Genomic DNA, 23,979 nt, shown 5'->3' on the forward strand with positions numbered 1-23,979 from the left:
ATATTAAAAGCAGCAGCGATTGTATCCCCCACTACAAATTCTTAATCGTTTCATAAAATATTGTCAAAATATACTAATAGGTGAAACGGTACCTGAACTAAGTAAGTTTGCATAGATTCACGATTTCAAATTCTTTAGTGATTAGAGAAGTGCCATCTTGAACATAGTATTGTACTCGACCCGCGCGGTCCCGGTCAGTTTCGTGTATGCAATATGGCTGGTCGAGGTGGTTACGAAGATTTAAGGCAAGTATAGGGTAAAATTTCTTTCGTGTACGATAGTTATTGAGATTTTTCGATATAGAGCAAGGGTGATATTTAACCATTACATCGAACCAGTAAAAAAATGTTTTTGTTCTTTAATAATTTTACGATTTTAAGGTTAAGTGAGTTTCGATTAGAGTGCAGCGCAGCACCTTGCAGATATGGTACCTTCGACACGCGGCTTTATTTTGGCCGGCCAAACAATAGTCTATCTTAGTCATAGCATTAGTAACGAAGATGTTAACTTAGAATTCGTGCGATATACACAACCCATTTGTTTAGAAATACTATTTAATACAATACACAAAAGTAATTAACTCTACATAGTTTGTTAGAATATGTGCTTAAGAAAGTTAGTGCCTAAATGAGTGCCAGAATTATAAAATTCCACATACTTCTGCTATTCTTTAGTTAATACTTGAAAGTGAATACAAAACTTTGTGTAATTTTTTGAAATATTAAATTACTATGTATCAATTCTGAAGTGTTCAATGTTATTTTTTATTAAATGAGGTTAAAAAGTAGTGAAACGTAAAAGTGGTGCTACATTCTTTTACGAATATTAATTGTATAAAATTTGTACAAAATTCAGTGTATAAAATGTTTTTATAAAACAATATTTAATTTGACAAAATTTCTGTGTATAAATGTAAATTGCTTTTATGCAGAGATTATGGGGGTGGATATCGAAGTGGCAGAAAACCATTGCCAACCGAACCACCATATACCGCATTTGTGGGAAATTTGCCAAATGGAATTGTACAAGGAGATGTTGATAAAATTTTCAAAAAACTTAATGTTAAAGGAATCAGATTGGTGAAAGATAAAGAAACTGATAGGTAAGTTAATTTTGATATGATTATATTATACATCTTCTGTAATGTTAAAGTTGTTATCTTATCACTGTCTTACTTATTATCTTATTTTGTTTTTATAGGTTTAAGGGCTTTTGTTATGTTGAATTCGAAGAGTTGGCAGACTTAGAAGCTGCATTGGAGATGGATGGAGCAGTAGAAGTAGATAAAAGTGTCATCAAAATAGATGTAGCAGAGGGTAAAAGAAATGATCGAGGAGGTGGATTTGACAGAAGAGGTCGCAGTGGCGGTGGTAGTGGAGGAGGCTTTAGAGGGAGAGATGGTGGCCGTGGTGGATATGGTGATGATTTTGGAAGCAAATCTATGTATTCTAGTAAGCGTTATGCTTTGCATAACGTATATCATAAATATTTTAAGTTTGATTTCATAAACTAATTTGATAGACACAGCAGTAGTTAAAGTTCCAATGCAAGATTTCAAATTTTATTTTAAATAACTGTTTTAAAATAAATTCTTATATTGTGTATGCATACACATATACTCAAAGTATATATATACACACAAAGGCATATTGTTATTAGAAATTAAACTTTATATAATAACTGTGCAGGAGGCTATGTAGGTCAAGGCCAAGGCCAAGGTCATGCTGGTAGACAAGGTAGTACATGGGACATGAGGGGTAACCGGGGTAACTATAGTCAGTTTAATGATGATACAGGAGGTGGAAGTCGAGAATGGCCACGTAATGCATCATCTAAATCATATGGCAATAGACCACCTCCTCGTGGAGCTGGACCTGAACGAAAACCATTTCATGATGAACCATTTCACAAAGATCCACCTCCAGGTTTGTCTGTATATAAATATTTTTCTGAAATTTTATCTTTAAAATGATAAAAATAATTCCTAATATTGTTATTACAGCTGATACAAGTGGAAGAAAACGTCTGGTATTAGCACCAAGAACAATTCAAGATCCGATAAATGCAATTGCTGAATCAAGTAAATCAAGCTCAATTTATGGTGGTGCAAAACCTCGGGAGGAAAAAATTAATACTGATGACAAGTAAACACATTATCATTATTAGTTTCTGATTCCCTAAATTTCAGGGAAAGGAACTTTCCCAACAAAAATATTTGAAAACAAAAATCAAGATCCTCTAATTTCCTCCAATGTAATGGGGAAAATCTCTTCTGAGATGAAATTGGAATAATTTTTATTTATCCCTAAGGGGAGTCTTCCCCACAATAATAATGAAAGTGATTTCATGAGATTCTTAAGTTCGACGTATTTGACGTTTTTAATTAAAAATAAAAATTTTTCATCGAGTGCCCCCCTCTCTTTACACTAACTTCTTAGTTTTAAAAAAATATAATAATAAATTGGAAATGTGAAGTAAAAATTGTGTGCACCATGCATGCTGAGTAATATTGGTTATGTGTAATTATATATATATATATATATGCATATGGTCACTCGTATGACATATGTATGTATGTATGTATATGTGTGTGTGCGTGTGTGTGCGTGTATATATGTATATGTATATATATATATGTATATATATGCATGTATGTATGTATGTATGTATAATATATATATGTACACACGTGCGCGCTCACACACAAACACTTGAATTATATGTGTGTATATATATGTGTATACACGTGAATAATGATGTGATATGGAAAGTACATTTTAATATTCACGTCAATTTCATGTTGGGTATTTGTATCAGATTATAATAATATTGATGGTATGTGTACAAACTATTACAAATATATACTATCACCATACATACATTTGATTCCATATAAAAACTGATCTTCTCTAATAGTATCGTACTCGTAATCTTTGTTTGAAGGAGTACAAGAAACATTGTCCCTCTTTTCATTTCCCTCCTTATAATTTTTATGTTTCACTTTAACACCAATCATTGTATGAGCATATTCAGATGATTTATAAATAATTGTTTAATATAAAAAGTCATATATGATCAAAAATATTAAGCAATTATTTACGCGCTTGTGAAATAACAAATATTTATAAAGAATAAAAAATATTTGAGTGATTGAAAAAATTATACATCACTGAATGGTATGAGGATAATGTGTTGATTATTACGCATTACTATTGTGTAACGAATTAATTAATTATGCTAGTAATAAATATCGATCATTTAAGAAGGTATCGATGATTATGAGATAATAAGTAAAGAAAAACTTGAATTAATGACAAATATTATATAAAACTATGCTTGTATATGATATTATTTCCTGAATAAAGTAGTCGTTTGCCTTGTATTTGTGTAATGTATCTTTAGAAAATTAAGAAACAGAAAATAAAATTTATGTATAATTTGAACTGCGAATAATGTATAACATTCTTAATATTTTGTAAGTTGTATTATTAAATAATTTAATATTCAATTTTAATATAACTTTTAAATATTAAGCGAATATACGATTATAATTAATTAAGATCAATTATTATACTTAAAATTAAATACTTAACATTAATTTATGTTAAGGAATTTTGTAACTTAAAAACAAAATTATAATCATAGTACGTTTTATGGAATACCAAAGTTTATTTCGGTAGCCACGCCTAAACTTCTCCCTTATTAAGGGTACCCCTCCTTATTCCTAACACAGATATACAATATTCCTATGTACCGTAACATTTCCTGTACAGTCGGTGCAATATCTTTGTTTCATATTCAATGAATCTATAATAGAAGTGTTTAATTCTGTTAAATATAATATTGTTTGCTTATTCAATGCATGCAGATAATAGGAAAGTGATGTCAATTAAAACAGGAAATTTTAAGTTCAAATAACCTACTATTCATCTTATTCATGATATATGTGCGTATATTTCGGGTATCTTGCCTTCTGTCACAATACGGCGCCTGTTAACTTGAAATTCAGTTTCTGATCCTTCTCGATAATATTTAAAGACAGCACGCAACGATATTAACGTCTTCTTACCGTCAGATTGAATTAATACGAAAAAATGTCTAGTGAAAGCGTAAAAACGGTGGGTATAATATAATTGAAACGTAAACTTTTTTTTATATTTTCGCATACTTTTTTATTATGAAAAAGAAGATGTTTGTATTATTTACTAAATCTGAAATTTTTTACGAAATATGCATTTGAAATACGATTTTAATTTGTCAACTTCTACCTTGTTTTTAATAGTTTGCTAGTCTTGAAACACCTGGATATGTGGGATTTGCAAATTTACCTAATCAAGTCCATAGAAAATCAGTAAAAAAAGGATTTGAATTTACATTGATGGTTGTTGGAGAATCTGGTCTTGGAAAATCTACATTAGTAAATAGTTTGTTCCTTACTGATTTATATCCAGAACGTATAATTCCTGATGCCATAGGTAAATTAATCTTTGTTTATATATTTTCAACTATATATATGTCTCACATATATTATAGTCAATATATTAATATAATCTAAACAGAGAAAACTAATCAAACTGTTAAACTTGATGCTTCAACTGTGGAGATTGAGGAAAGAGGTGTCAAACTTAGATTAACTGTTGTTGACACCCCAGGTTATGGAGATGCAATTGATAATACAGATAGTTTTAGAGCTATCATACAATATATAGATGATCAATTTGAAAGATTTTTACGTGATGAAAGTGGTTTAAATAGAAGGAATATAGTAGATAATAGAATACACTGTTGTTTTTATTTTATTTCTCCATTCGGACATGGGTAAGATATATTAATTACATGCTTTTTTTATTGCTTTATAAAATATCGATGCCTTTATATATCTTTTTATCTTTACCAGACTAAAACCTTTGGATATAGAATTTATGAAACAACTTCATAATAAAGTTAATATTGTGCCAGTGATTGCAAAAGCTGATGTACTTACGAAAAAAGAAGTACTGCGTTTAAAAAAACGAGTTATGGAAGAAATTGAAGGTAGTGGTATAAAGATTTATCCTTTACCAGATTGTGATAGCGATGAAGATGAAGATTACAAAGAACAAGTTAGACAACTAAAAGAAGCAGTTCCATTTGCTGTATGTGGAGCAAATACCTTGTTAGAAGTAAAAGGACGAAAAGTACGTGGACGATTGTATCCATGGGGTGTAGTAGAAGTTGAAAATCCAGATCATTGTGATTTTATAAAACTAAGGACAATGTTAATGTATGTGGTATTTATTTAAAAGGATATATATAAGTGTTGAAGGAAATTTTCATTATTTATTGTTTTTTTATATTTATAGCACACATATGCAAGATTTACAAGAAGTAACTCAAGAGGTACATTATGAAAATTATCGCAGTGAAAGACTAGCAAAAGGAGCTCCTGTACCACCTCGGAGACAAACGTAAATATGATGTTATAATTATAAGAAAATATTTGGACCATACTTTTTAATTCAGTCCTTTTACTAATAGGATTGCAGAATCTGAAAGAAGCAATTCTGTATCTGAGAAGGATCGTATTTTACAAGAAAAAGAAGCTGAATTACGACGAATGCAGGAGCTAGTGGCTGTAATGCAGGCGCAAATGCAACAACAACAACCTTAATTATATAATTATATATATGCTTTCTGCACAAATGTGTGAAGAAAAATTAATTCTTCGCCATTACAGGTGCCAAAAAGTTGTATTAAATGATTAATTAATTAATTAATTAATGCTATTCAAGACAATTTAAACATAAATTTACAATTTTCAAGAATTTATTTTTGACAATCTTAATCAAGAAATATACGTTTTTTATTGAATATTTTTGATTCAGAAAACTATGGGTAATTAACTAGACATAAAATCGAATGTGTTAACAAAATCGACAAGTAAAGTAAATTCAAAGTACAGAAAGCTAATTATAGATAAAGTAACTATAATTTCATAATTACACAACACAGAATGCGTAATAAGTGCCTTGCATATTTTTCTTTAATAAAACAACTTATAATTTTAATTATTAAAATACAAATATCAAAAATAGTATATAATCCTTTTATAAAATAAAGCTATTATAAAACAATTTGTACTTCTTGAAATAACGAATGTAATACAGCTAATATTCGGTAAAATATCATATAGTATTGATATAATATAATACATAAAGATAAGCAGACGTAGTCTTTTTAAGTAATATAGAAAATATAGAAAATCACATTTTAAAACAGGTAAAGAAGATTCATGAGGTACAATGTGAATTTAATAATAAAGAAGTAATATTTGTTGTATAGATAAATATATATAATGACATTTTATGAAGATTGATATTTTACACAATTGACAAAAATATTAGTAAAGGTATACAATTTGCATATCGTCCAACATTCTATGTATATTTTTTTATATAACAAATTTTTAAGACTGCCAATATTAAATTGTCAATAATCATTCAATATATGCAAACACTACAGCATTTACTTTTTGCCGTGATAAACAGTGTTAAATATAAAATGTAGATTTACATGTTTACATACATATTCGCAATATGTAAAGTATTATGTTCAAATAACATCAATTTTATTTTTAATTAATAATATATACTAGTAGCCATTTAATTCATTTTATAATTTGTATCTTAAAAAAGATCAATTAATACATTATGTTGAAAAGCGGAGATATGTAAGAATGTAGGTACAATGAATACTGATGTATTATGTGAATTTACTTTATTTTTTAACTATTGTACTTATGTGTATGCATTTTTATACTAAGAATGTTCTTGTGCTTTTTATATGTATTGTACAGGCATATTCGAAGTGTTTTATACTTTTTTTATAGAAATATATATCTACTGTAACTTATAACATTGTTTAATATTTATGCATATAGTAGGTTGCCACCGTTAAAAATGCTGCACCACTTGCTGCTCCAAGTAAACCTGCTTTCGCACCAGCTAAAACACAAGATTAAATTCAAGTATAAATATATAAAGTTATATTTAAATTTAACATAAAATAGTACCTCTTAGACCTGTTATTCCACCTGCTAAACCACCAGCACATGCCTCAATCTTCAAATTAGATTTTCCTGTATACTAAAGGGAATTGTAAAATATTATGATAAATAGATAAATGTAAATTAACCTACAGCTTTATATTAAATTTAAAGAATTATTACCGATTCTATCGCACATCCAATTGCCACACATGCAAAACCAAATACAGCAAAACTTTTTGCATGACTTAGTGTTGTAGTTTTCATTTCTATAAAAACTTCACGAACAGTTTGCTGTTTTTCAATGCTTGCCGCACTTGGAAATAAACTAAATGTGAATAAACCCATTGCAGCTCCTATGCCATACCCTACGAATCTAATTTTTTTTAATTATACTGATATAAATAATAGTTATTTTATAGTATACAATATAAATATACCTATAATAGAAGAAACAATACTTTTCCCGATGCAACTGTCCATTACTCCTTGAAGATCAGTTTTAAGTTGTACAGGTCCCACAGTTCTTGGAATTATAATATTTTCTCTAAACCTTTCTTTAGTACCAATAAGATAAAGCGCTATGTTATCCAAATTCATGTCATTTCCCATTCTGTTTTCACTTATTTCTAATGACTGTGATGATGATTTGGATGAATTGATATTAAACATATTTTTCTCCATATTTCTTACTTCTTATAACAGATAGATTAGGAAATGTCCCAGTTGTTTTGAATTCAATTCTATATCTTTAAACTGCAAAATAATTCTATATTTATGCAACCTATAATAAAAAACTTTATATAAATATAATCAAAATAGAAATATATTAATACAATTCAATCAAAATATTAATATGTTTCTTACCTTAACCTCTATTTAAAAGAACTTAGAAAGTTCTTTTTAAATTATGTATTAAAATGTATTAAAAAATAATTTTTATATTTTCAAAATATTAATTATTATTGCTGTTTAACTATATATAACAATATTACATTTAGAATAATAAATATAACCGAAATTTTTTGTAACGATAAATACACCAGCTTGCTGCTTGGTACATATATATACACATAAAAATTTCTAAGTATGTATATACATATATTACCTAAAAGTGTTAATTCTAAAAAATATGTACTTTGGAAGAAATTTATACACATTATAAATCTGCATAGGTATATAAATTTGAAATAATTATTACATTTTTACATATTAAGCGTAAAAACTTATTTGAGAAATAAAATTGCAAATAATATTTATCGCAATTATAAAAATTTAGATTTTACTAAAAATTCATCATTATACAATAATTACTATCATTATACAATAATTAGATTCTAAATCTATACATTTTTTATTAATGTGATATTTTACTTTATTATTTAAACACCATTAATATGTGCATGTTTCAATATTTAGAATGGCGCCAATGTCTAATATTTAATAGGTTATCATACACGTGACAGCTAAATTCTTAATGTTAAATGGTGAAATTATTAATTTCTTACACTAAGTAATTTTAAAATAATTGTTTGATTATTCGATTAAGTAAACTAAATGATATATTGAAGTCATGGAAGAAAAAACTCAAATGGAAGAAGATAATGATGATGGTAAAAGATTTTATTTACAAAAATTTGTTGAAATTCTAGAAAAAAATCAAAACTTAACAATATACAATTTCAGAAAATAATGTTGCTGTTAAAAATACAATTCCACTAATAAAAGATTTATTTCATGTACATGGAAAAGTTGGAGAAGGAACTTTCAGTTCTGTGTACTTAGCTACTTTAAAACTATCTGATGGCTCTAAAAAATTTGCATTGAAACATTTAGTTCCTACTAGACATCCTGAAAAAATTGAACGAGAATTACAATGTATGCAACAGATAGGGTAATTGATATTTTAAGCTTGATTAAAATGCAAACAATATGTATATAAATATATATTTATAATTTCTTTTTCAGAGGAAAAGATTATGTAGTTGGATTAGAATTATGTTTACGAAATTTTGAAACAGTAATATTTGTAATGCCATATATGAGGCATGATAAATTTTCGGTAAAATACTTGACTTCTTATATCTCAATTAATCTTAATTTCATAATATTATAAATAAGAATTTAATAATCTTAAAATTTAATAATATTAAATAGGAATATGTACAAGATATGACTGTACAGGAAACAAAAGATTATATGATTGCATTATTAACTGCATTAAGAAGGGTTCATAAATTTAATATTATACATAGAGATGTCAAACCCAGTAATTTTTTATATGATAGATGCAACAAAAGGTATAACAGCATAAATTATATTCATATGAATATATTATCTCAATTTTGTATTTCTTAATAGATACTTGTTAGTTGATTTTGGATTAGCACAAGAATATATAGCAGAGAAAAAATCTAACAATCTTAAATTACTTAATTCTGAAACACAAGTTGTTAAAAGGAAAAGAACGGATGAAGTAATGTATCAATTATTTACAATTGTAGAAGAATTTTCTTTAAAAAACGTATGTTGTTACTCTCTAATATTTTTACAGAACAGTTTAAATCTTTCTCTCGATAGAAGAAGGAAAGGTACAGAAGAGAAGTGTTACTGCTTTGGTAAAGCAAAAGTTTGTTCATTATGTATATCAAGACCAGAACAGACAGCCCCAAGAGCTGGTACACCAGGTTTCCGTGCTCCGGAAGTTTTACTAAAGCATCCTTCACAAACACCAGCAATTGATATTTGGGCAAGTGGAGTAATGATGCTCTGTATTCTTAGTGGTACTCAACCATTTTTTCTTTCACCAGATGATTGTACAGCTTTAGCAGAAATAACAACTATATTTGGATCAAATAAAATGCAACAGTGTGCACGCAAATTAGGTTTGAAAAAAATCATTTTTTTAAATACAATTTATATTGTAGTCTTTTACTTTCTTTGGTTTGTTCTAATTTATCATTTTGCTTACTTTATATATTTTAAACCTTTCTTTGACAATTCAGGAAAAAAAGTTATCTTTAGTGAAGATATACCAGGGGTTGATATTGTATCTTTATGTCAGAAATTACAAAAAAGAAATAAAGGTTTATTAAATAATAAAGATCATAACACATGTGAAAAGGTATCTTCTATAATTTAACATTTATTCATAAATATAATTAAGAATTTAAGTATAACATTTTTGTTTTTAAATAATATGTAATGTAATGTACTAAAGATTTTATGTTAAATAATATTTATATTTTAAGGTATCATTGGACACTCAGTTTCCAAAAGAAGCTTATCATCTTTTACTAAGGTTATTGGATTTAGATTATAAAACACGTCTTACTGCAGATCAAGCTTTAAATCATCCATTTTTTAAATTATAGTGTATATTTTCATCTTAAAAATTTTTGAATCTATTTTTGGCAGATGTAAAACAGTATATTATAAGTCAGTCAATATCATAAGAATAGCTAAATAATACTACATTTAATGTTATACTGAAAATATTGCACACTATGAAACTTGTACATATACATAAATGTATACAAATATATAGTATATTATTATTTATATTAAATTAAATAATTTAGATTTTTAGGCATTAAATAAATAGTTTTATATTTTTTATATAATTATATTATATGTATAATATTAGAATATTAATAAATGCAATATTTTTACAATTTAACTATGTCTAAAAATACTTACGTATTACTTAAATATTTTATTGTGTTGTTTGCTATGAAAGATGAAATTGATAATCTTTCTTTAGGCACTTTGTGGTATTATGATAAATATTCATTATTAGATATTCTTTACACACCAAAATTAAGTTAAGTGCATACTGTATATATTTATTCAATATTTTCCAAATTATTTGTATTTTGCGGTACTTGTTCTTCATTTTCACTCTTCCTAATAAGTTTCCATTCTGCGGCAGCTTCTAATGCTTTAGCTGCTAATTCTTTAATTTTTTTGTTTTCCACTGTGTCACTCTTTGTCAAAGCCATTAAAATTTCCATTACATCAGTTTCAATCATTCTACTTGCTACATCTTTTGTACTTTTCATCATATTTAAAACTATTATAATCCCCCTATGTTGTAAATCAGAATTTGGATTAGCAAGTAAATAATGTAGTGATTCTAACCAATCCTTTGAATCAAATATTTTTATGCAAGACTTTATGCTAACTGATGTTAACATTGCTAAGGCCCCTGCTGCCGCCATGCTTGTATCTACATCTTCATCTTCACAAAGAATGACTAGATATTTAACTCTATCGTTTTCTTGTTCATAATACTTAATAGTGTCTTCACACATCATTAAATTATTTATAACCTGCGTGGATGCACGTTTTAACATTTCATGATCTTCATACATATAAGCTTCAACTTTTTGGAAGCCTCCTTCTTTTAAAATTCGTTTTCGAATACTATCATTAACACCAGCTAAGTTGCATAAGGCCATTAAAGCTTCAAAGTTTTCAAGTGCAGAGCATTCTGGATTTAAAAGATTTAAAAATGGTCGAACTACCTCCATTATTCTTTGTCCAGGAAATGCAACTTCTGGATTTATTGTAATTCCTAATCGCGCGAGAGCTTGTGATGCTTGTTTTTTTCCTTTATCTGTGCCATCTAGAGCTAATGGTAAAAGTGCTTTTCCTCCACCTTGTTGAACAACAATTCCTCGTACATCCGGTTGACTACAAATTGCATTAAATACACGTGCTATTAGTTCTTTGCTATTTTGGCTTTCTGTTTTAGAAAGTGCGACTAATGCATATGTTACACCGGCGTTAGCTAATGCAATTACTCTTTTATTTACAAAATCTATATCATCTAACTCATGTTCTTCTGGTATATGATGTTTTGCAAATTTCGCTAATTCAATCATTTCTGGTATAAGTTCTTGTTTATCATATGCATTACATAAATTCACTAATGTAGTAACGACGCCATAAATTACAGACTGATCTCCAGTTTTGGCCAGTTCTATCATTGCTTGAACTGCTTGCACATCTTCAATTAATTTTTCTTTGACTTCAGCATCAAAAGTAAGATATGATAATCCTTCCACTGCCCATTTTCTCATATCTTTTTGTTTTTTAGGATTAATTAAAAACCTTCTACAAGCTTCAGCCAATTTTTTCGTTGCTCCATCAGCAAATGGTCTTATTGTAGCATCTGTACCACCTGAACTACCTAATTTACACAATCCTACTAAAGCACGTACTCTAATAGAATCATCTTTAGATTGGTACAACTTCTTTAATATATTCACGCCTTGATTGATAATTGTGGTAGCTTTGTCTTTTTTGGATGCAGCGGCAATAATACATTCGCAAGCAACTTTTTGTTGTAATAGATCTTCTGTTCCTGCCATAACAAGTATCATTTCTAAAATACCTCCCTTAGCAATTATTGTATTTCCAACATCTAGTGGACCAAGCAATAAAGTTGTTATTGCAACTACAACACGAACCTGTTTAAAAGAATAATATGACATGAATAAATATGTTATATATTTATATTTTTCATAATATAGCTTTCACCAAAGATTAAACAAATATATTATTTACCTTAGATTCTATATCTGGTGTTAGTAGTTTATCTTTTATATATTCATCAATAGCATTTCTAAATTTTTCCTTTGCTGCATCATAATACATATTTTCATAAATTCTTGCCAAGCACACACTTGTTATAGTTCTAGTAGATGATGTAATGTGCATTGAGGATTCATATTTATATTCTTCAAGCTCACTAGCTACTTCCATTAAACGTTTTAAACCATGAAGTTCAACTAATCGTTCTGCCCAATTTAATGTAGTATAGTGGATGTTACGCATAATAAGTTCTATAATTGCATCTCTAGCTAGTCCAGAAATTGTTCTGCTTGTTACACTGTACAGTAAACAAGATAAAATAGTATCTATCTCCTTGTTGTATTTATCACACAATTCTTTGTTTGGTTTTGAATCTGGTTTGTTAGTCATTCCACTATATGTGTTTAGTATTGTCTGCAAACATAATTTTAAAAAGATATTAAAATGAACATACATTTTAACATTGAAAATAACAATTTTTCATATTTATTAAATTTACTAGCCTGTAAGCAATATTGAGCAGCATTTACTCTTTCTGCAATTATACTGTTGATCATCTCTAAACACCAAGGTATACCAATTTGCTTTATAATAGTTTCAGTTCTATTAATGTTATCTTTACATAATTCTGCAATAATTCGAACACCAATTGTTATTATTTCCTCACTTTTCTCAAGTTTAAGCATCTTTATTATTTTAGAGATTACTCCATCATTAAACATTATTTCTGCTCCTGCTCTTTCCCGAGCAAGAACAAGTAAATTGTTCATTGCTGTTTCTCGTTTTTCACTATCTCCTTTTATTTCGAAAGCTATATCTATCATTTGTGATACCTTTAAAAGAACATATTCATGTACTGGTTTGTGTATTATAGAAAAAGATATTTTTATAGTTTCAACTATGCAAAAGTTTTAAAATACACTTTGTAATTGATCTATCATGTTATATAATGAATGCTAATATACAAACCTTTACACTAACACGAGAATTTTGTCTATATCTTTCTTGGACAATTTCATGTAACTTTGCAGCAATAGGTTGAATTGCTTTATTGCCAGGATCTGCAGAAATAATGTATCTTGCATCACGATATGCTTCTTCGTATCTTTCCAATGCTTCTAATGCTTGACATCGACGAAACAATGCTTTTGGATCATTTGGAGATATTTTAAGAGCTTCATCACAATCTTCAATTGCTTTATTATATTCTTCTTGTTTTAAATATGTAGCAGCACGATTCTTATAATATATAGCTTTCTCTGAATTATCTTCATTTGTAAGTTTCAATGCATTTGTATAACAACTTAAAGCTTCTGACCAATTTCCTTTATTGAATTCCACATTGCCCTCCTCCTTCCATTCATGTGCAGTCAAATTTGTTGTTTTTGTCATGTTGTTTAACTAAACGTTTTTTAATAAAAAAGATTAATTATACATTGCTTCAGAAAAATGTCCATGTTATAAAACAGTTTAACATAACAATTATTTAAATAAATTATAGTATATTATTTACATAGCATACGTTTAAATTTTAAATAAATAATACTTAATACACAATTGCTATGTCAAGAAGAAATTATGAATAATACCGATACACACATATGTAAAACACTATAATACGTACCAAGAACTAAATATTATATGATTTTCTTTGAAATATTAGAAATTTAAATGTTAAAAGTTTGGTTGCCGATATCTCTTTTGAAAGTCTAATGCAATACTGAGACTGGCACTGCTTCTGCATCGTATTAAAAAGGGAACAGATCTATCCAGACGTCACTAGACTATTGCATGTTTATTTTAAACTGTGTTCGTCCCACGATCGAATAAAAATAAAACTGCCGGGTTAAAATAATTTTTAAACCCGTTAGTAATGTTATCATGCTACCTACATCTTTGCTATATTAATTGAATTTTCTTTTTACAAAAATGAAAAATTATATCTATATAAAACATGTTTAAATGTATTAAATCATCAATGTTTGTTTATAATACTTCATATTTTCTATTTGAATTGAAATACAAATACGTGTAGCATGTATGTACAAATATATATAAATATGTATGTGCGCTTATAAATATTGGCGCGTTTTTTAAATACGCTAGACACTAGCACTTAACATTATAAAAGCATTGATACATTCACTAGATATATGAAATTGTTTATGTAGAAATTGAAAAGTATAATTTTAGACTTTTATATAACAATTAGAGAACATCATTAACATTATTACCACTAGCTATCTATTTATCGGTTATAATCCTAAATTTTATATTTAGGATTGAAGACTAACTTAGGTTTAAAATCTAAGACAATTGATTATATTCAAAAACTATAATGTGTGGATGGAGAAATACACACATACACACGGAGAGAGATAGAGAAAGAAAAAGAACATCATTATTTAAATAAAGAAAATATACATTTATTGAAAAAAGTATTTTATTTATTTTACCTTCGTCATTACATTACATTCTCCACATCGCAATTGTATTGCAGCGATATACGATGATTTTTAATTCTTGTTTCTAATTTCTTCATTATGATGTATGGGTTTATAATTTTCCATTAGATACTTTTTCATTTGTGAATTAAGATTACTATTAATTTGGAAGTTATGAGCGGAATTTTAAATTTAATTTTATATTATATCATTAATGATAACATTAGTTGTAATAGAAGTGCTCATGCAGGAAAAAATATACACATACACATAATTAAGCAACTTTGATGTAATAATTGAACTAATTTATAATATTACCGCAATAATTTCCTATGTTATTATTACTAGACAAATTTGTTTATTAAATAAAATTCAGAATCACGATGTATGTCCAACTACTCGCGATTAAATCTAATAAAAATTGGCAATTGATTGAGCTAAAATATAATACAAATTATTTGAACAATCACCATACATTTAATCCATTTTAGTTGTCGCAAAAATTTTTATGACAAGAAACATATTTAAAAAAGATCGTACTGTACCTCTGGTAATTATAGAAAACCGATTAAAAATATACATATACTTGATTTTTATTAGAAAGATATACTCAATCCTGTTTAAATTTCTTGCATTGAATAAAAACATAATAGTGTATTATCTTACCGAATATTTCGAAATAAATTTAATTCCAATATTTCATAAGTGTTATATTGATTTAATAAGAAATTCGATATTCTAATGTACATCGATATTTATGGCATGTATAGGAATTATTTTATGTGAGCTAAGTAATATGTACCAATGTGTTCTATTGTATTTTAGATATTAAACATTGTAATAGCACTTACATACTATACATGTTATTTTATTTATGAACCTACTTAATAACATTTGTGACTATTAAATATTTCGTGATAATAGTTATACACATATGTCTAAATTTTGTAAACATTTTTATATGAAACATACTTAAACACTGTAAAAAGAATTTTGGATATATATTTATGAATAACTTCGCTTGTAATTTTATACTGTATAACTTATAGTAAATCAAAATAAAAATTCGTTATACTTATTAATATCTAAAATATAAAGCTATTACAATTTTATTAATTTATGAAAATAAGATTGAAAACTGCAATAGAAAATTTATCTCTTTTATACAAAGCTTAGTTATATAGGTAATATACACTGTGTTCTACTTTTTCCATTTTATAATAGAAATTATATTTTATAAATTGCACAAGTAAATCTTATATGAAAATATATTTATTTTTAATCACAAGAATTTCCGCGACGAACCTTGGACTAGCAATGAATGGTGATAAGTAATTAAGAATAATCTAGAAAATTTGTAACCAGAGTCCACTTAGAACCATGTAAAATCATATTAAGATAGACTACTTACATTATCATTGATTAATAAAAAAGGTAGTACGAATGATGATAATTGAAATGTTGCGAGGTTATGATAGAAACAGAAATTTCGTTATTAACAAAATATGGTGATAGAAAAGATGAGTTCTTTTTATTTTAGTAGACTATTATTATTGAATGTTTCAGCTGCCCCTAGCTTCTGTTGAAGATGCTTCTTCACCACGTTGTATTTTTAACCATTCAACAAATTCATCAAGCATTACTGGCCCTGTAAAAAATGCATGCACTAAATGTAAAGTATGCACATAATTAAAATATATTTGTCAGTGACATTATGCGATTACGCACATGCTCCATCTAAATCATAATTAGCTAAATCATGATTGATTGTACGAGAAAATTCTAAAATGTTGCACCACTGATCTTTATTGATCACTTTGTACTTCGATTGATCTAGGAACTGAGCAAATTGTGTAAACAATGGCCAATGTTTTCCCAAAAGTAATTGTAACATAACTCTTGCTGTTTCCATATCCATACTTCTTTGATCTTTGTCCTAAAATATGGTGTATAATACATATACATGTCTGCAAAAGTTTTAATACATACAAAATATAATGCTTACTCTAGCAAAATCATAAGCATATCTGTATATTCCCTTAAATGTATGTGGATCATTTAATTGATTCCTTAGGTACTCAAGTTTCTGTTGTATTTTACTAATAGAATCACACTGTAAGTCCGAAAGACCTTTTAACCATTCGCTTAGTGTAAAGAAACCCATTTGTCGGGCATTCATTTTATATGCAAGAACAAGCATTACTACATTTTCAGGTTCTACACCAATATCCTCACAAAACTTTTCCATCCCTTCAGGCCCAAGAGTATCTGAATCATCAGGTGTTGTATATTCTCTAAACCATGTGATACAACGTTTTTGGGAAAAAGATGAAGCAGTTGGAACATCTTCTGTTTTTGAATAACGTCTTGCACTGGAAGTAACATGTTTATTGTATTTAACATAAAAGGATCCAACAATGTGACACAGTTATAAAGTTTAACTTCAAATCGTTATTGGTTTATACATATAACATAAGTTTAAATTTGTTTTAACACAATTTACCTAGATGTATGTCTAAGTCTTTTTGAAGGATGCCTCGATATACCCTCTTCATGAGCACTAGGTGACATTTCAATAGGCGTATGATGATTTGTGCTAGAGGGCGCTCTACGCTTGCTGCGTGGCATCCCTCTTTTAACTAAAAAAATAATTTAACGTTTACATGAATTACCATAAAATATAACAATTAGCTAATTGATATATTTATTTACTTATTATACACAGTCCTTACCTATTAATTAATATGTAATAACTAGTATATTAAAATTCCTAATATAATGAATATGTATATAATTCTCAAAAGTAAATATATTATTAATGAAACTCTTAATAACATATTAATAATTTATAAATATTTTTAACTGACATTAATTACAATAGACTGTTATATCTAATTTATATAAATTTTGATTTTTTAATTCAGTAACTAAATATGTAATATATATATTTATAAAGATACTCTCAATTTTCCTTCATTAAGAGAATAAAAAATATGAATTGACAAAACAACAATAAGTCAATATCAAAAGAGGCATATAACTAATTTGTCTATATATTGAAATAGTATAAAAAGAAGTAGTATAAATAAATTACTTACCACGCAGCAACAATGTAAGTAATATAAAAGATTAAGAAGATTTAAAGGATCCGTAATATAGCTGGTTTATACTGGCTAAACTGACATTTCCTTTCAGTCTTAAAAGATCGAGTTTGAGGTTAGGTTCGGCAATTAATTGCAGTATATCGTAATTTTCAATGTTTTTTACTTTAGCTTTAACCGCTTTGTACATGTGATGTTGCAAATAAATACCTAAGAGTTATTAATATATATTTTCAGACACACTAATCTTGAATTATGTTTTTAATGTAGAAAAAGAAGTATCCAGTTAAATAGTTACAGAGCTTATATATGCAAATTATTTTCTGCTGCGACATGAGTCGTATCGTAATACCAAATGCTTGCAGAAAGATGAATCAATGATTATCACATTATAACGAAATATATAAATGTATAATAAATTGAAAAGACCCTCCCTACCTTGTTGAATGAACCACTAGAACAATTGTACCAGAAATGTATTTCTCAGAGTCAAAAGTCAACATCAATATAAAACTTGCTTTGTAGTTTAGTCTATAAAAATAATATCAAACATAGTGCCAGCGTCATCAAATATTTAAGTAATTTATTAATTTGGATATTTTGTACTACCTAAACGCTGTACGGTTAAATAAAATTTTTTTGCAGCTCAGCTTTATTTCATTTTATTGCCGTTTTGAGACAGCATGCCTTTTCGCAGGGATACCAAATGTAGAATTTATTTCCCACTAGCATGAATAATTATGGAATAAAAATGAATATTGATGTTTCATCATTAATTTGTATTATTTTAATATTAGCAAGGCTTAGTATAGGAAACTTAAAAATGTAAAAATTTAAGTGATACGGTGTGATACCATAAACTAACAATTTAAAAAAAACATACACAATTTATAAAATATTAATACACTATTTACGTATATTTGCCATTTTTATGTTAAGATTAATCTTTTATTTATAAATTAAGAATAAAAATAACATGTATACAAATCAAACCAGAAGTGAACAACAGGATAAGGGCATTATTCAATATATATTTTTGTAGCACAGTTTAGGTTCACAAATAATATTATCACTTTGATGTTGTTTTCAACGTTACCGATTCAGCAATAGTCAAGTAGCAGTACCGACCGTTAAATAAACAGAGATCTTGTTATTGACAGTCAAGGTACAGGGGGCGTAAAAATCTCCGTGATTTTTTTCACGATCGGTATTTCAGAAAGTGAGACAGAAAAGTCCAAATCCCAAATTATGAATGTGAATGTTGTTGATTTTAAAATCGAAATTATACATTTGTATAAATAATTACATTATAAATTTTATTATCATCGATAGTAGTTACATATGTTTTGTTAATTCTTCCTGTCTAATTGACGAATTGAAAAAGTAATTAACAGCTGACTGTTTATTTATGCTACATTATAATAGAAGATTAAATAAAATTTATGTTAATACAATATTTTTGAGAGACAAATATGGCTACTATTGATGCAGAAATTAATAAGGAGAAGAATAATTTCTTAGCTGCATATCACATCCTAAAATTTTCAAAAAATGATAAAGATGATACAGAAGTTGTGGACATTGAACGTAGATGTTTTGCTATGAAATATTTAACAGCAAAACAATGGTAAGTTGTATAATTTTTTCCTCTATTCAGATATAAGTAATTTATGCAATATATCAAATACATACATAAATTATTTCATTTAGTGAATCAGAAGATGTAGCAGCTTGTCTACTTCAAAGAAGTTTGGAAGATTATCAAAACTTAATGGAAAATAGAGATGGGATAAATAATTATTGGAAACAATGTAAGTTACAAATACCAAAGATCAGTAGTAATCCACAGAAATGGAAGTCAGGTTTATGCGATATAAATATGGCATTAAATTTTGTAAAATCTTTACCTTGCCAAGATAATAATACCATGCCATGTCATACAAGATTATTTAATGACAGACACGTGGAGAATATTATTAATATATGGAAAAATAAAGAAACTGAATCAAGAAATAGAAAGATAAGTTCTCAAGCAAAACCAAATCTTAGTCAGAGTTCAAATGCAAGTAGTAAAAAAGAAGTTGAAAATAACATGCAATGTGAAATTGATAAATCTTTATTTTCATCCAATAGCTCTACAGATGAAAGTATTAGCACACAAATGAGTTATAGTAAACAATCTAAGACTTATTCTGTCAATCAAGAAAATCAAATTTATGCGCGACAAAGGCTTGTCAAGTTTGAATCTAGATCAAACTTTAAATTTACAAGAGAAGATTCATTTAAAGCATCTAAAAATAATCAGGACCAATCGAATTACCACAGAAATAATATGAAATTAAAAACACAAGTTTCTGTTCAGCATAATGAAGAAGATCCTAACACTGTTAAATCTAAAATGAGTTTTTTCAAAACTGCTAGAGATGAACTAAATGTGCAGCAAATGAAAGCTAATAAGCCAATGCAAAAAAAGACTCTAGGAGGGAAGGGATCTGTTAATTCTAAATTTGTTTGTCCATTTAAAAGGGAAAAAGAGAAAACTCAGGAAAACACGTACAATAATGAAAGTGACACAATGGAAGATGAGAGATTAAAAAATGTAGAATCAAAAATGGTTGAACTAATTAAGAATGAAATAATGGATTCAAAGACAACTATTTGTTGGGATGATATAGCTGGTTTAGAATACGCGAAAAAGATTATAAAGGAAGTAGTTGTGTATCCTATGTTGAGACCTGATATTTTCACTGGTTTACGTCGACCACCTAAAGGAATTTTATTATTTGGTCCACCAGGAACAGGGAAAACACTTATAGGAAAATGTATAGCATCGCAAAGCAAATCAACGTTTTTTTCAATATCTGCAAGCTCTTTAACTTCAAAATGGATAGGTGAAGGAGAAAAAATGGTCAGAGCGTTATTCGCTGTTGCTAAGGTTTATCAGCCATCAGTGATTTTTGTTGATGAAATAGATTCGCTGCTCACTCAAAGATCTGAAACTGAGCACGAGAGTTCTAGGAGATTAAAAACTGAATTTTTGGTGCAATTAGATGGAGCTACAACTGCAGATGAAGATCGCATTTTAATTGTAGGAGCAACAAATAGACCACACGAACTAGACGAGGCAGCACGTAGACGACTGGTTAAAAGATTGTATGTTCCTTTACCTGAATTCCAAGCTCGTAAACAGATCATAAATAATCTATTAATAACTGTTCCACATAATCTTACTGAAGAAGATATAAATAATGTAGCTGGACAGACAAAAGGATATTCCGGAGCCGATATGTCGAATTTATGTAAAGAAGCTAGCATGGGACCAATTAGAAGTATTCCACTTAGTCAATTAGAGAATATTAGAAAAGAAGATGTCAGACAAGTAACAGTCGATGATTTCAAGGAAGCACTGGTACATGTACGTCCTAGTGTATCAGAATCAAGTCTAATAACTTACGTTGAATGGGATGCTATATATGGAACTGGAACAGCACAGAATTATAAAGCATAACACATAGTTTTACCATTTTTATGCTAGTATTACAGTGTATTTTTGTACAGTACAAATTTTTATAATAAAAATATTTTTGAGCTATAGTGAACAACTTCTTAATAATTACAATCAAAAACTCAAATTTATTATTATATTATAAACAAAACTTAATTTATAAAAAATTCTACATTAGTCTTATAATTACATTTTGGTTTGCTTAAAGAGTATATTACATAAACTTAACAATATAGAACTTTTTGTGGTAACCAATAATTAAATATTCCTCAATATTAACCATTATATTTAATGAAATAACAGTTGAGGAGTCAGGACACAATTTGTTTGAATTAATAGCATTAAAATCAATTGCTCCAAAATCCTTTATATAATATATATGAACATTTCCTGCACAGAAGTAATTACTTAATACAATTGTAAATAATCTTATATTAAATAGAAAGATTACCTGAGTCCAATCCCAAAATGAGTACATGCGCATATATTAAAATTGCAGTAGGTGTTCCATGTAAAATAGGAAATAAATTATAGATCTTCCATTCTTTTCCTTGTACCAAAAAACCCACATATCCATATTCTATAATAATTGCATTATTGAAATATTTTATTAATTTTATATGACTATTTTATATATCTATTTAGTGTATATAATTTCTTACCTGCAATACAGGCAATTATATTTGGTTTAAATACATAATAACGACGAATTCTTATATTTAGTGGTTGAACACGTGTATAAGAGTTGACATGTATAAGTGTATAATCCTTTTGATTTGCATTCAAAGTCAAATCTACACAGCACCCTCCTTTTGTATATAAAAGTACCTAAGTCACAATTTAATTTAAATAATAAATCAAGAAATTATAATTTCTTTATATAGTTACTCCATTATTATTACTTTATTATTGTCTGCACCAATAGCAATAATATTATCTGAATCAAGTTCATACACAGTTTTTGGTATTGATCCCACAATACTTATTATATTATGCATGGCGATATAGCAATAACTGTAACTTGTACTATTAAATGTTTAATATTTAGTAATGATCACATTGATTGTTTTGATTATAGTGTGTCCTTTAAATCATACCAAATTAACTTTCCATGGGTTCTATCAATTGGCTTCAATGTACTCACATCCCAAAAGCATATGTGATTATTTATAGAACTAGATATACAAACAATACTTGTTCCTATAAAATATAAATAATTAATTAGAAGCCTTCTTATCAGATTTTTATTTAGTAAAATTTATAAATACCATCTCTGAGAAGCTTTACACTTTCTATATATTCCATATGATCAACTATATGTTTGCTTGTACGTAAATTAGGTATATTGTAAAAATAAACAAATCCTGCAGATGTCCCCATTGCTAATAGATTTCCTACAAAAAACATTTGTTATGAATACTAAATACAATTTTGTATCTTTAATGTATTACCTGAAGTATCTATACAAGTAATATATTCTGAATGATGGTCTTTTAATGGCTTAATACATTTACTTTGTGCATTACATTTTTTCATGTTTTTGCATTTAATCCATAATTTATACATAGCTACCCAAAATTTAACATCATGTTTCTCATAAAAATTAGTATATTTCTTTGGACTCAATGTTTCGCATAAAGTGGTCCAAAAATGTTCAGGAATTTTATCTTTGCACAATTTATGCCACAGGGTACTTTGCTATAACGAATAAGTAAGAAAAATAATTGGGAGATTAAATACGAATATGTATTAATAATAATGTATTATGTGAGTATACATACTCATTCTGTTAAAAGCACACAAGCTTTGTAGTAAAAATTATAATTATTTACCTGCAATACTTTATCGATAATTTCCTTCCAACATTTACAAATTATTTTCAAATTTATAAGTGTTAGTGGATCGACGTACAAAAATATATGTTCCCATATATCGGGAGGGAAAATCATTGTCGTATTATAAATCAAACAAATTAAACGTAACTAAATGAAAAATGTTCAAGATTTTCAGCTATCACATATGTATTTCCTGTTAGCTGCTTGCTACGTTCTATGCTATAAATGTATGTAAAGTTCTTATCGATTGTTATCGACTTTCATCGCAATGTTGTTGCGTGTTGCGTTCGAAACAATTTTGAAAATTCCTGAAATTTCCATTCATAATTGCGTTGATGATTATGAAAGTGGAGTAAGTTTTATATTCTTTTTTTCAAGATATTTAGATATCTAGACTTTTACATTTGGGTAAAAGTACTTTCTCATGATAAAACAAAATATTTCACGACAAATTCTTAATTTTATAGTACAC

General features: G+C 27.6%; 8 protein-coding genes across 24 annotated transcripts; 4 read left to right on the forward strand and 4 right to left on the reverse strand.

The window, feature by feature from the left end:
• The first annotated feature begins 107 nt into the window (after positions 1-107).
• On the forward strand, positions 108-3,382 carry LOC126870883 (eukaryotic translation initiation factor 4H-like). 4 transcript variants are annotated; one of them, XM_050629020.1, is made up of 6 exons: positions 108-245; positions 932-1,102; positions 1,201-1,451; positions 1,689-1,736; positions 1,797-1,925; positions 2,003-3,382. In XM_050629020.1, exons 1-6 carry the CDS (start codon positions 214-216, stop codon positions 2,146-2,148), a joined length of 777 nt encoding a protein of 258 aa, XP_050484977.1. In that variant the 5' UTR covers positions 108-213; the 3' UTR covers positions 2,149-3,382. The 4 variants fall into 4 exon arrangements, with proteins under 4 accessions (XP_050484977.1, XP_050484978.1, XP_050484975.1 ...); XM_050629021.1 differs by having other exon boundaries at positions 1,201-1,418; XM_050629018.1 differs by having other exon boundaries at positions 1,689-1,925.
• A 307-nt stretch (positions 3,383-3,689) lies between these two features.
• On the forward strand, positions 3,690-5,850 carry LOC126870880 (septin-1). The gene is made up of 6 exons (XM_050629010.1): positions 3,690-4,118; positions 4,283-4,475; positions 4,560-4,818; positions 4,898-5,263; positions 5,343-5,447; positions 5,518-5,850. The coding sequence occupies exons 1-6, from the start codon at positions 4,095-4,097 to the stop codon at positions 5,648-5,650; spliced, it is 1,080 nt and encodes a 359-aa protein (XP_050484967.1). The 5' UTR covers positions 3,690-4,094; the 3' UTR covers positions 5,651-5,850.
• An 889-nt stretch (positions 5,851-6,739) lies between these two features.
• LOC126870886 (mitochondrial import inner membrane translocase subunit Tim22) lies at positions 6,740-8,086 on the reverse strand. Of its 2 annotated transcripts, none has more exons than XM_050629033.1 (5): positions 7,892-8,086; positions 7,465-7,780; positions 7,208-7,392; positions 7,052-7,124; positions 6,740-6,983 (listed from the first exon to the last, which is right to left on the reverse strand). In XM_050629033.1, the coding sequence occupies exons 2-5, from the start codon at positions 7,706-7,708 to the stop codon at positions 6,901-6,903; spliced, it is 585 nt and encodes a 194-aa protein (XP_050484990.1). In that variant the 5' UTR covers positions 7,709-7,780; positions 7,892-8,086; the 3' UTR covers positions 6,740-6,900. The 2 variants fall into 2 exon arrangements, with proteins under 2 accessions (XP_050484990.1, XP_050484988.1); XM_050629031.1 differs by having other exon boundaries at positions 7,465-7,808.
• A 22-nt stretch (positions 8,087-8,108) lies between these two features.
• On the forward strand, positions 8,109-10,703 carry LOC126870875 (cell division cycle 7-related protein kinase-like). 7 transcript variants are annotated; one of them, XM_050628988.1, is made up of 9 exons: positions 8,109-8,199; positions 8,444-8,637; positions 8,711-8,918; positions 8,993-9,086; positions 9,182-9,324; positions 9,386-9,500; positions 9,579-9,909; positions 10,030-10,148; positions 10,276-10,703. In XM_050628988.1, the coding sequence occupies exons 2-9, from the start codon at positions 8,598-8,600 to the stop codon at positions 10,396-10,398; spliced, it is 1,173 nt and encodes a 390-aa protein (XP_050484945.1). In that variant the 5' UTR covers positions 8,109-8,199; positions 8,444-8,597; the 3' UTR covers positions 10,399-10,703. The 7 variants fall into 7 exon arrangements, with proteins under 7 accessions (XP_050484945.1, XP_050484944.1, XP_050484943.1 ...); XM_050628987.1 differs by having other exon boundaries at positions 9,386-9,909; XM_050628986.1 differs by having other exon boundaries at positions 9,579-10,148.
• Positions 9,632-14,545, reverse strand: LOC126870864 (protein unc-45 homolog B). Of its 3 annotated transcripts, none has more exons than XR_007691459.1 (6): positions 14,247-14,545; positions 13,592-14,023; positions 13,126-13,455; positions 12,596-13,036; positions 10,724-12,498; positions 9,632-9,846 (listed from the first exon to the last, which is right to left on the reverse strand). XR_007691459.1 is itself a non-coding variant. In XM_050628962.1 (5 exons), the coding sequence occupies exons 2-5, from the start codon at positions 14,012-14,014 to the stop codon at positions 10,870-10,872; spliced, it is 2,823 nt and encodes a 940-aa protein (XP_050484919.1). In that variant the 5' UTR covers positions 14,015-14,023; positions 14,247-14,545; the 3' UTR covers positions 10,150-10,869. The 3 variants fall into 3 exon arrangements, 1 of the variants encoding a protein (XP_050484919.1); XR_007691458.1 differs by lacking the exon at positions 9,632-9,846 and adding an exon at positions 10,150-10,428; XM_050628962.1 differs by lacking the exon at positions 9,632-9,846 and having other exon boundaries at positions 10,150-12,498.
• A 502-nt stretch (positions 14,546-15,047) lies between these two features.
• On the reverse strand, positions 15,048-18,911 carry LOC126870884 (DCN1-like protein 5). Of its 5 annotated transcripts, none has more exons than XM_050629025.1 (7): positions 18,777-18,911; positions 18,606-18,698; positions 18,165-18,377; positions 17,570-17,705; positions 17,072-17,438; positions 16,795-17,002; positions 15,048-16,714 (listed from the first exon to the last, which is right to left on the reverse strand). In XM_050629025.1, exons 4-7 carry the CDS (start codon positions 17,692-17,694, stop codon positions 16,629-16,631), a joined length of 786 nt encoding a protein of 261 aa, XP_050484982.1. In that variant the 5' UTR covers positions 17,695-17,705; positions 18,165-18,377; positions 18,606-18,698; positions 18,777-18,911; the 3' UTR covers positions 15,048-16,628. The 5 variants fall into 5 exon arrangements, with proteins under 5 accessions (XP_050484982.1, XP_050484981.1, XP_050484983.1 ...); XM_050629024.1 differs by having other exon boundaries at positions 18,165-18,525; XM_050629026.1 differs by adding an exon at positions 18,466-18,525 and having other exon boundaries at positions 18,606-18,831.
• Positions 18,912-19,040: 129 nt separating this feature from the next.
• LOC126870871 (fidgetin-like protein 1) lies at positions 19,041-21,761 on the forward strand. Its single transcript, XM_050628979.1, has 2 exons — positions 19,041-19,794; positions 19,878-21,761. The coding sequence occupies exons 1-2, from the start codon at positions 19,640-19,642 to the stop codon at positions 21,673-21,675; spliced, it is 1,953 nt and encodes a 650-aa protein (XP_050484936.1). The 5' UTR covers positions 19,041-19,639; the 3' UTR covers positions 21,676-21,761.
• Positions 21,762-21,780: 19 nt separating this feature from the next.
• Positions 21,781-23,907, reverse strand: LOC126870878 (uncharacterized). The gene is made up of 8 exons (XM_050629007.1): positions 23,505-23,907; positions 23,124-23,370; positions 22,941-23,066; positions 22,770-22,872; positions 22,575-22,698; positions 22,335-22,500; positions 22,124-22,252; positions 21,781-22,062 (listed from the first exon to the last, which is right to left on the reverse strand). The coding sequence occupies exons 1-8, from the start codon at positions 23,619-23,621 to the stop codon at positions 21,887-21,889; spliced, it is 1,188 nt and encodes a 395-aa protein (XP_050484964.1). The 5' UTR covers positions 23,622-23,907; the 3' UTR covers positions 21,781-21,886.
• Positions 23,908-23,979: the final 72 nt, after the last annotated feature.

Source organism: Bombus huntii, chromosome 11 (genome assembly GCF_024542735.1).
Source record: "Bombus huntii isolate Logan2020A chromosome 11, iyBomHunt1.1, whole genome shotgun sequence".
Taxonomy (NCBI): domain Eukaryota; kingdom Metazoa; phylum Arthropoda; class Insecta; order Hymenoptera; family Apidae; genus Bombus; species Bombus huntii.

What these genes read in the sequence shown, in the direction of transcription:
- LOC126870883 (XM_050629018.1), top strand. Translation starts at nt 214, where the DNA reads ATGGCTGGTCGAGGTGGTTACGAAGATTTAAG. An exon ending in GGTGGTTACGAAGATTTAAG is followed by an intron (nt 246 to 931) that starts GCAAGTATAGGG and finishes GCTTTTATGCAG; the next exon opens with AGATTATGGGGGTGGATATC. An exon ending in AAAGATAAAGAAACTGATAG is followed by an intron (nt 1,103 to 1,200) that starts GTAAGTTAATTT and finishes TTGTTTTTATAG; the next exon opens with GTTTAAGGGCTTTTGTTATG.
- LOC126870884 (XM_050629027.1), bottom strand. Translation starts at nt 17,694, where the DNA reads ATGCCACGCAGCAAGCGTAGAGCGCCCTCTAGCACAAATCATCATACG. An exon ending in AGACTTAGACATACATCTAG is followed by an intron (nt 17,439 to 17,569) that starts GTAAATTGTGTT and finishes TGTTACTTCCAG; the next exon opens with TGCAAGACGTTATTCAAAAA. An exon ending in TTATGATTTAGATGGAGCAT is followed by an intron (nt 16,715 to 16,794) that starts GTGCGTAATCGC and finishes CATTTTTTACAG; the next exon opens with GGCCAGTAATGCTTGATGAA.
- LOC126870886 (XM_050629033.1), bottom strand. Translation starts at nt 7,708, where the DNA reads ATGGAGAAAAATATGTTTAATATCAATTCATCCAAATCATCATCACAG. An exon ending in TTGGATGTGCGATAGAATCG is followed by an intron (nt 7,125 to 7,207) that starts GTAATAATTCTT and finishes AATTCCCTTTAG; the next exon opens with TATACAGGAAAATCTAATTT. An exon ending in TGGAATAACAGGTCTAAGAG is followed by an intron (nt 6,984 to 7,051) that starts GTACTATTTTAT and finishes CTTGTGTTTTAG; the next exon opens with CTGGTGCGAAAGCAGGTTTA.
- LOC126870871 (XM_050628979.1), top strand. Translation starts at nt 19,640, where the DNA reads ATGGCTACTATTGATGCAGAAATTAATAAGGAGAAGAATAATTTCTTA. An exon ending in TATTTAACAGCAAAACAATG is followed by an intron (nt 19,795 to 19,877) that starts GTAAGTTGTATA and finishes TATTTCATTTAG; the next exon opens with TGAATCAGAAGATGTAGCAG.
- LOC126870875 (XM_050628984.1), top strand. Translation starts at nt 8,598, where the DNA reads ATGGAAGAAAAAACTCAAATGGAAGAAGATAATGATGATG. An exon ending in TGAGGCATGATAAATTTTCG is followed by an intron (nt 9,087 to 9,181) that starts GTAAAATACTTG and finishes AATATTAAATAG; the next exon opens with GAATATGTACAAGATATGAC. An exon ending in ATCATAACACATGTGAAAAG is followed by an intron (nt 10,149 to 10,275) that starts GTATCTTCTATA and finishes TTATATTTTAAG; the next exon opens with GTATCATTGGACACTCAGTT.
- LOC126870878 (XM_050629007.1), bottom strand. Translation starts at nt 23,621, where the DNA reads ATGATTTTCCCTCCCGATATATGGGAACATATATTTTTGTACGTCGAT. An exon ending in TACTTGTATAGATACTTCAG is followed by an intron (nt 23,067 to 23,123) that starts GTAATACATTAA and finishes TGTTTTTTGTAG; the next exon opens with GAAATCTATTAGCAATGGGG. An exon ending in TATAATTGCCTGTATTGCAG is followed by an intron (nt 22,253 to 22,334) that starts GTAAGAAATTAT and finishes CAATTATTATAG; the next exon opens with AATATGGATATGTGGGTTTT.
- LOC126870880 (XM_050629010.1), top strand. Translation starts at nt 4,095, where the DNA reads ATGTCTAGTGAAAGCGTAAAAACG. An exon ending in CTAGTGAAAGCGTAAAAACG is followed by an intron (nt 4,119 to 4,282) that starts GTGGGTATAATA and finishes TGTTTTTAATAG; the next exon opens with TTTGCTAGTCTTGAAACACC. An exon ending in TATAATTCCTGATGCCATAG is followed by an intron (nt 4,476 to 4,559) that starts GTAAATTAATCT and finishes TAATCTAAACAG; the next exon opens with AGAAAACTAATCAAACTGTT.
- LOC126870864 (XM_050628962.1), bottom strand. Translation starts at nt 14,014, where the DNA reads ATGACAAAAACAACAAATTTGACTGCACATGAATGGAAGGAGGAGGGC. An exon ending in CTGCTCAATATTGCTTACAG is followed by an intron (nt 13,037 to 13,125) that starts GCTAGTAAATTT and finishes TTATGTTTGCAG; the next exon opens with ACAATACTAAACACATATAG. An exon ending in CACCAGATATAGAATCTAAG is followed by an intron (nt 12,499 to 12,595) that starts GTAAATAATATA and finishes TCTTTTAAACAG; the next exon opens with GTTCGTGTTGTAGTTGCAAT.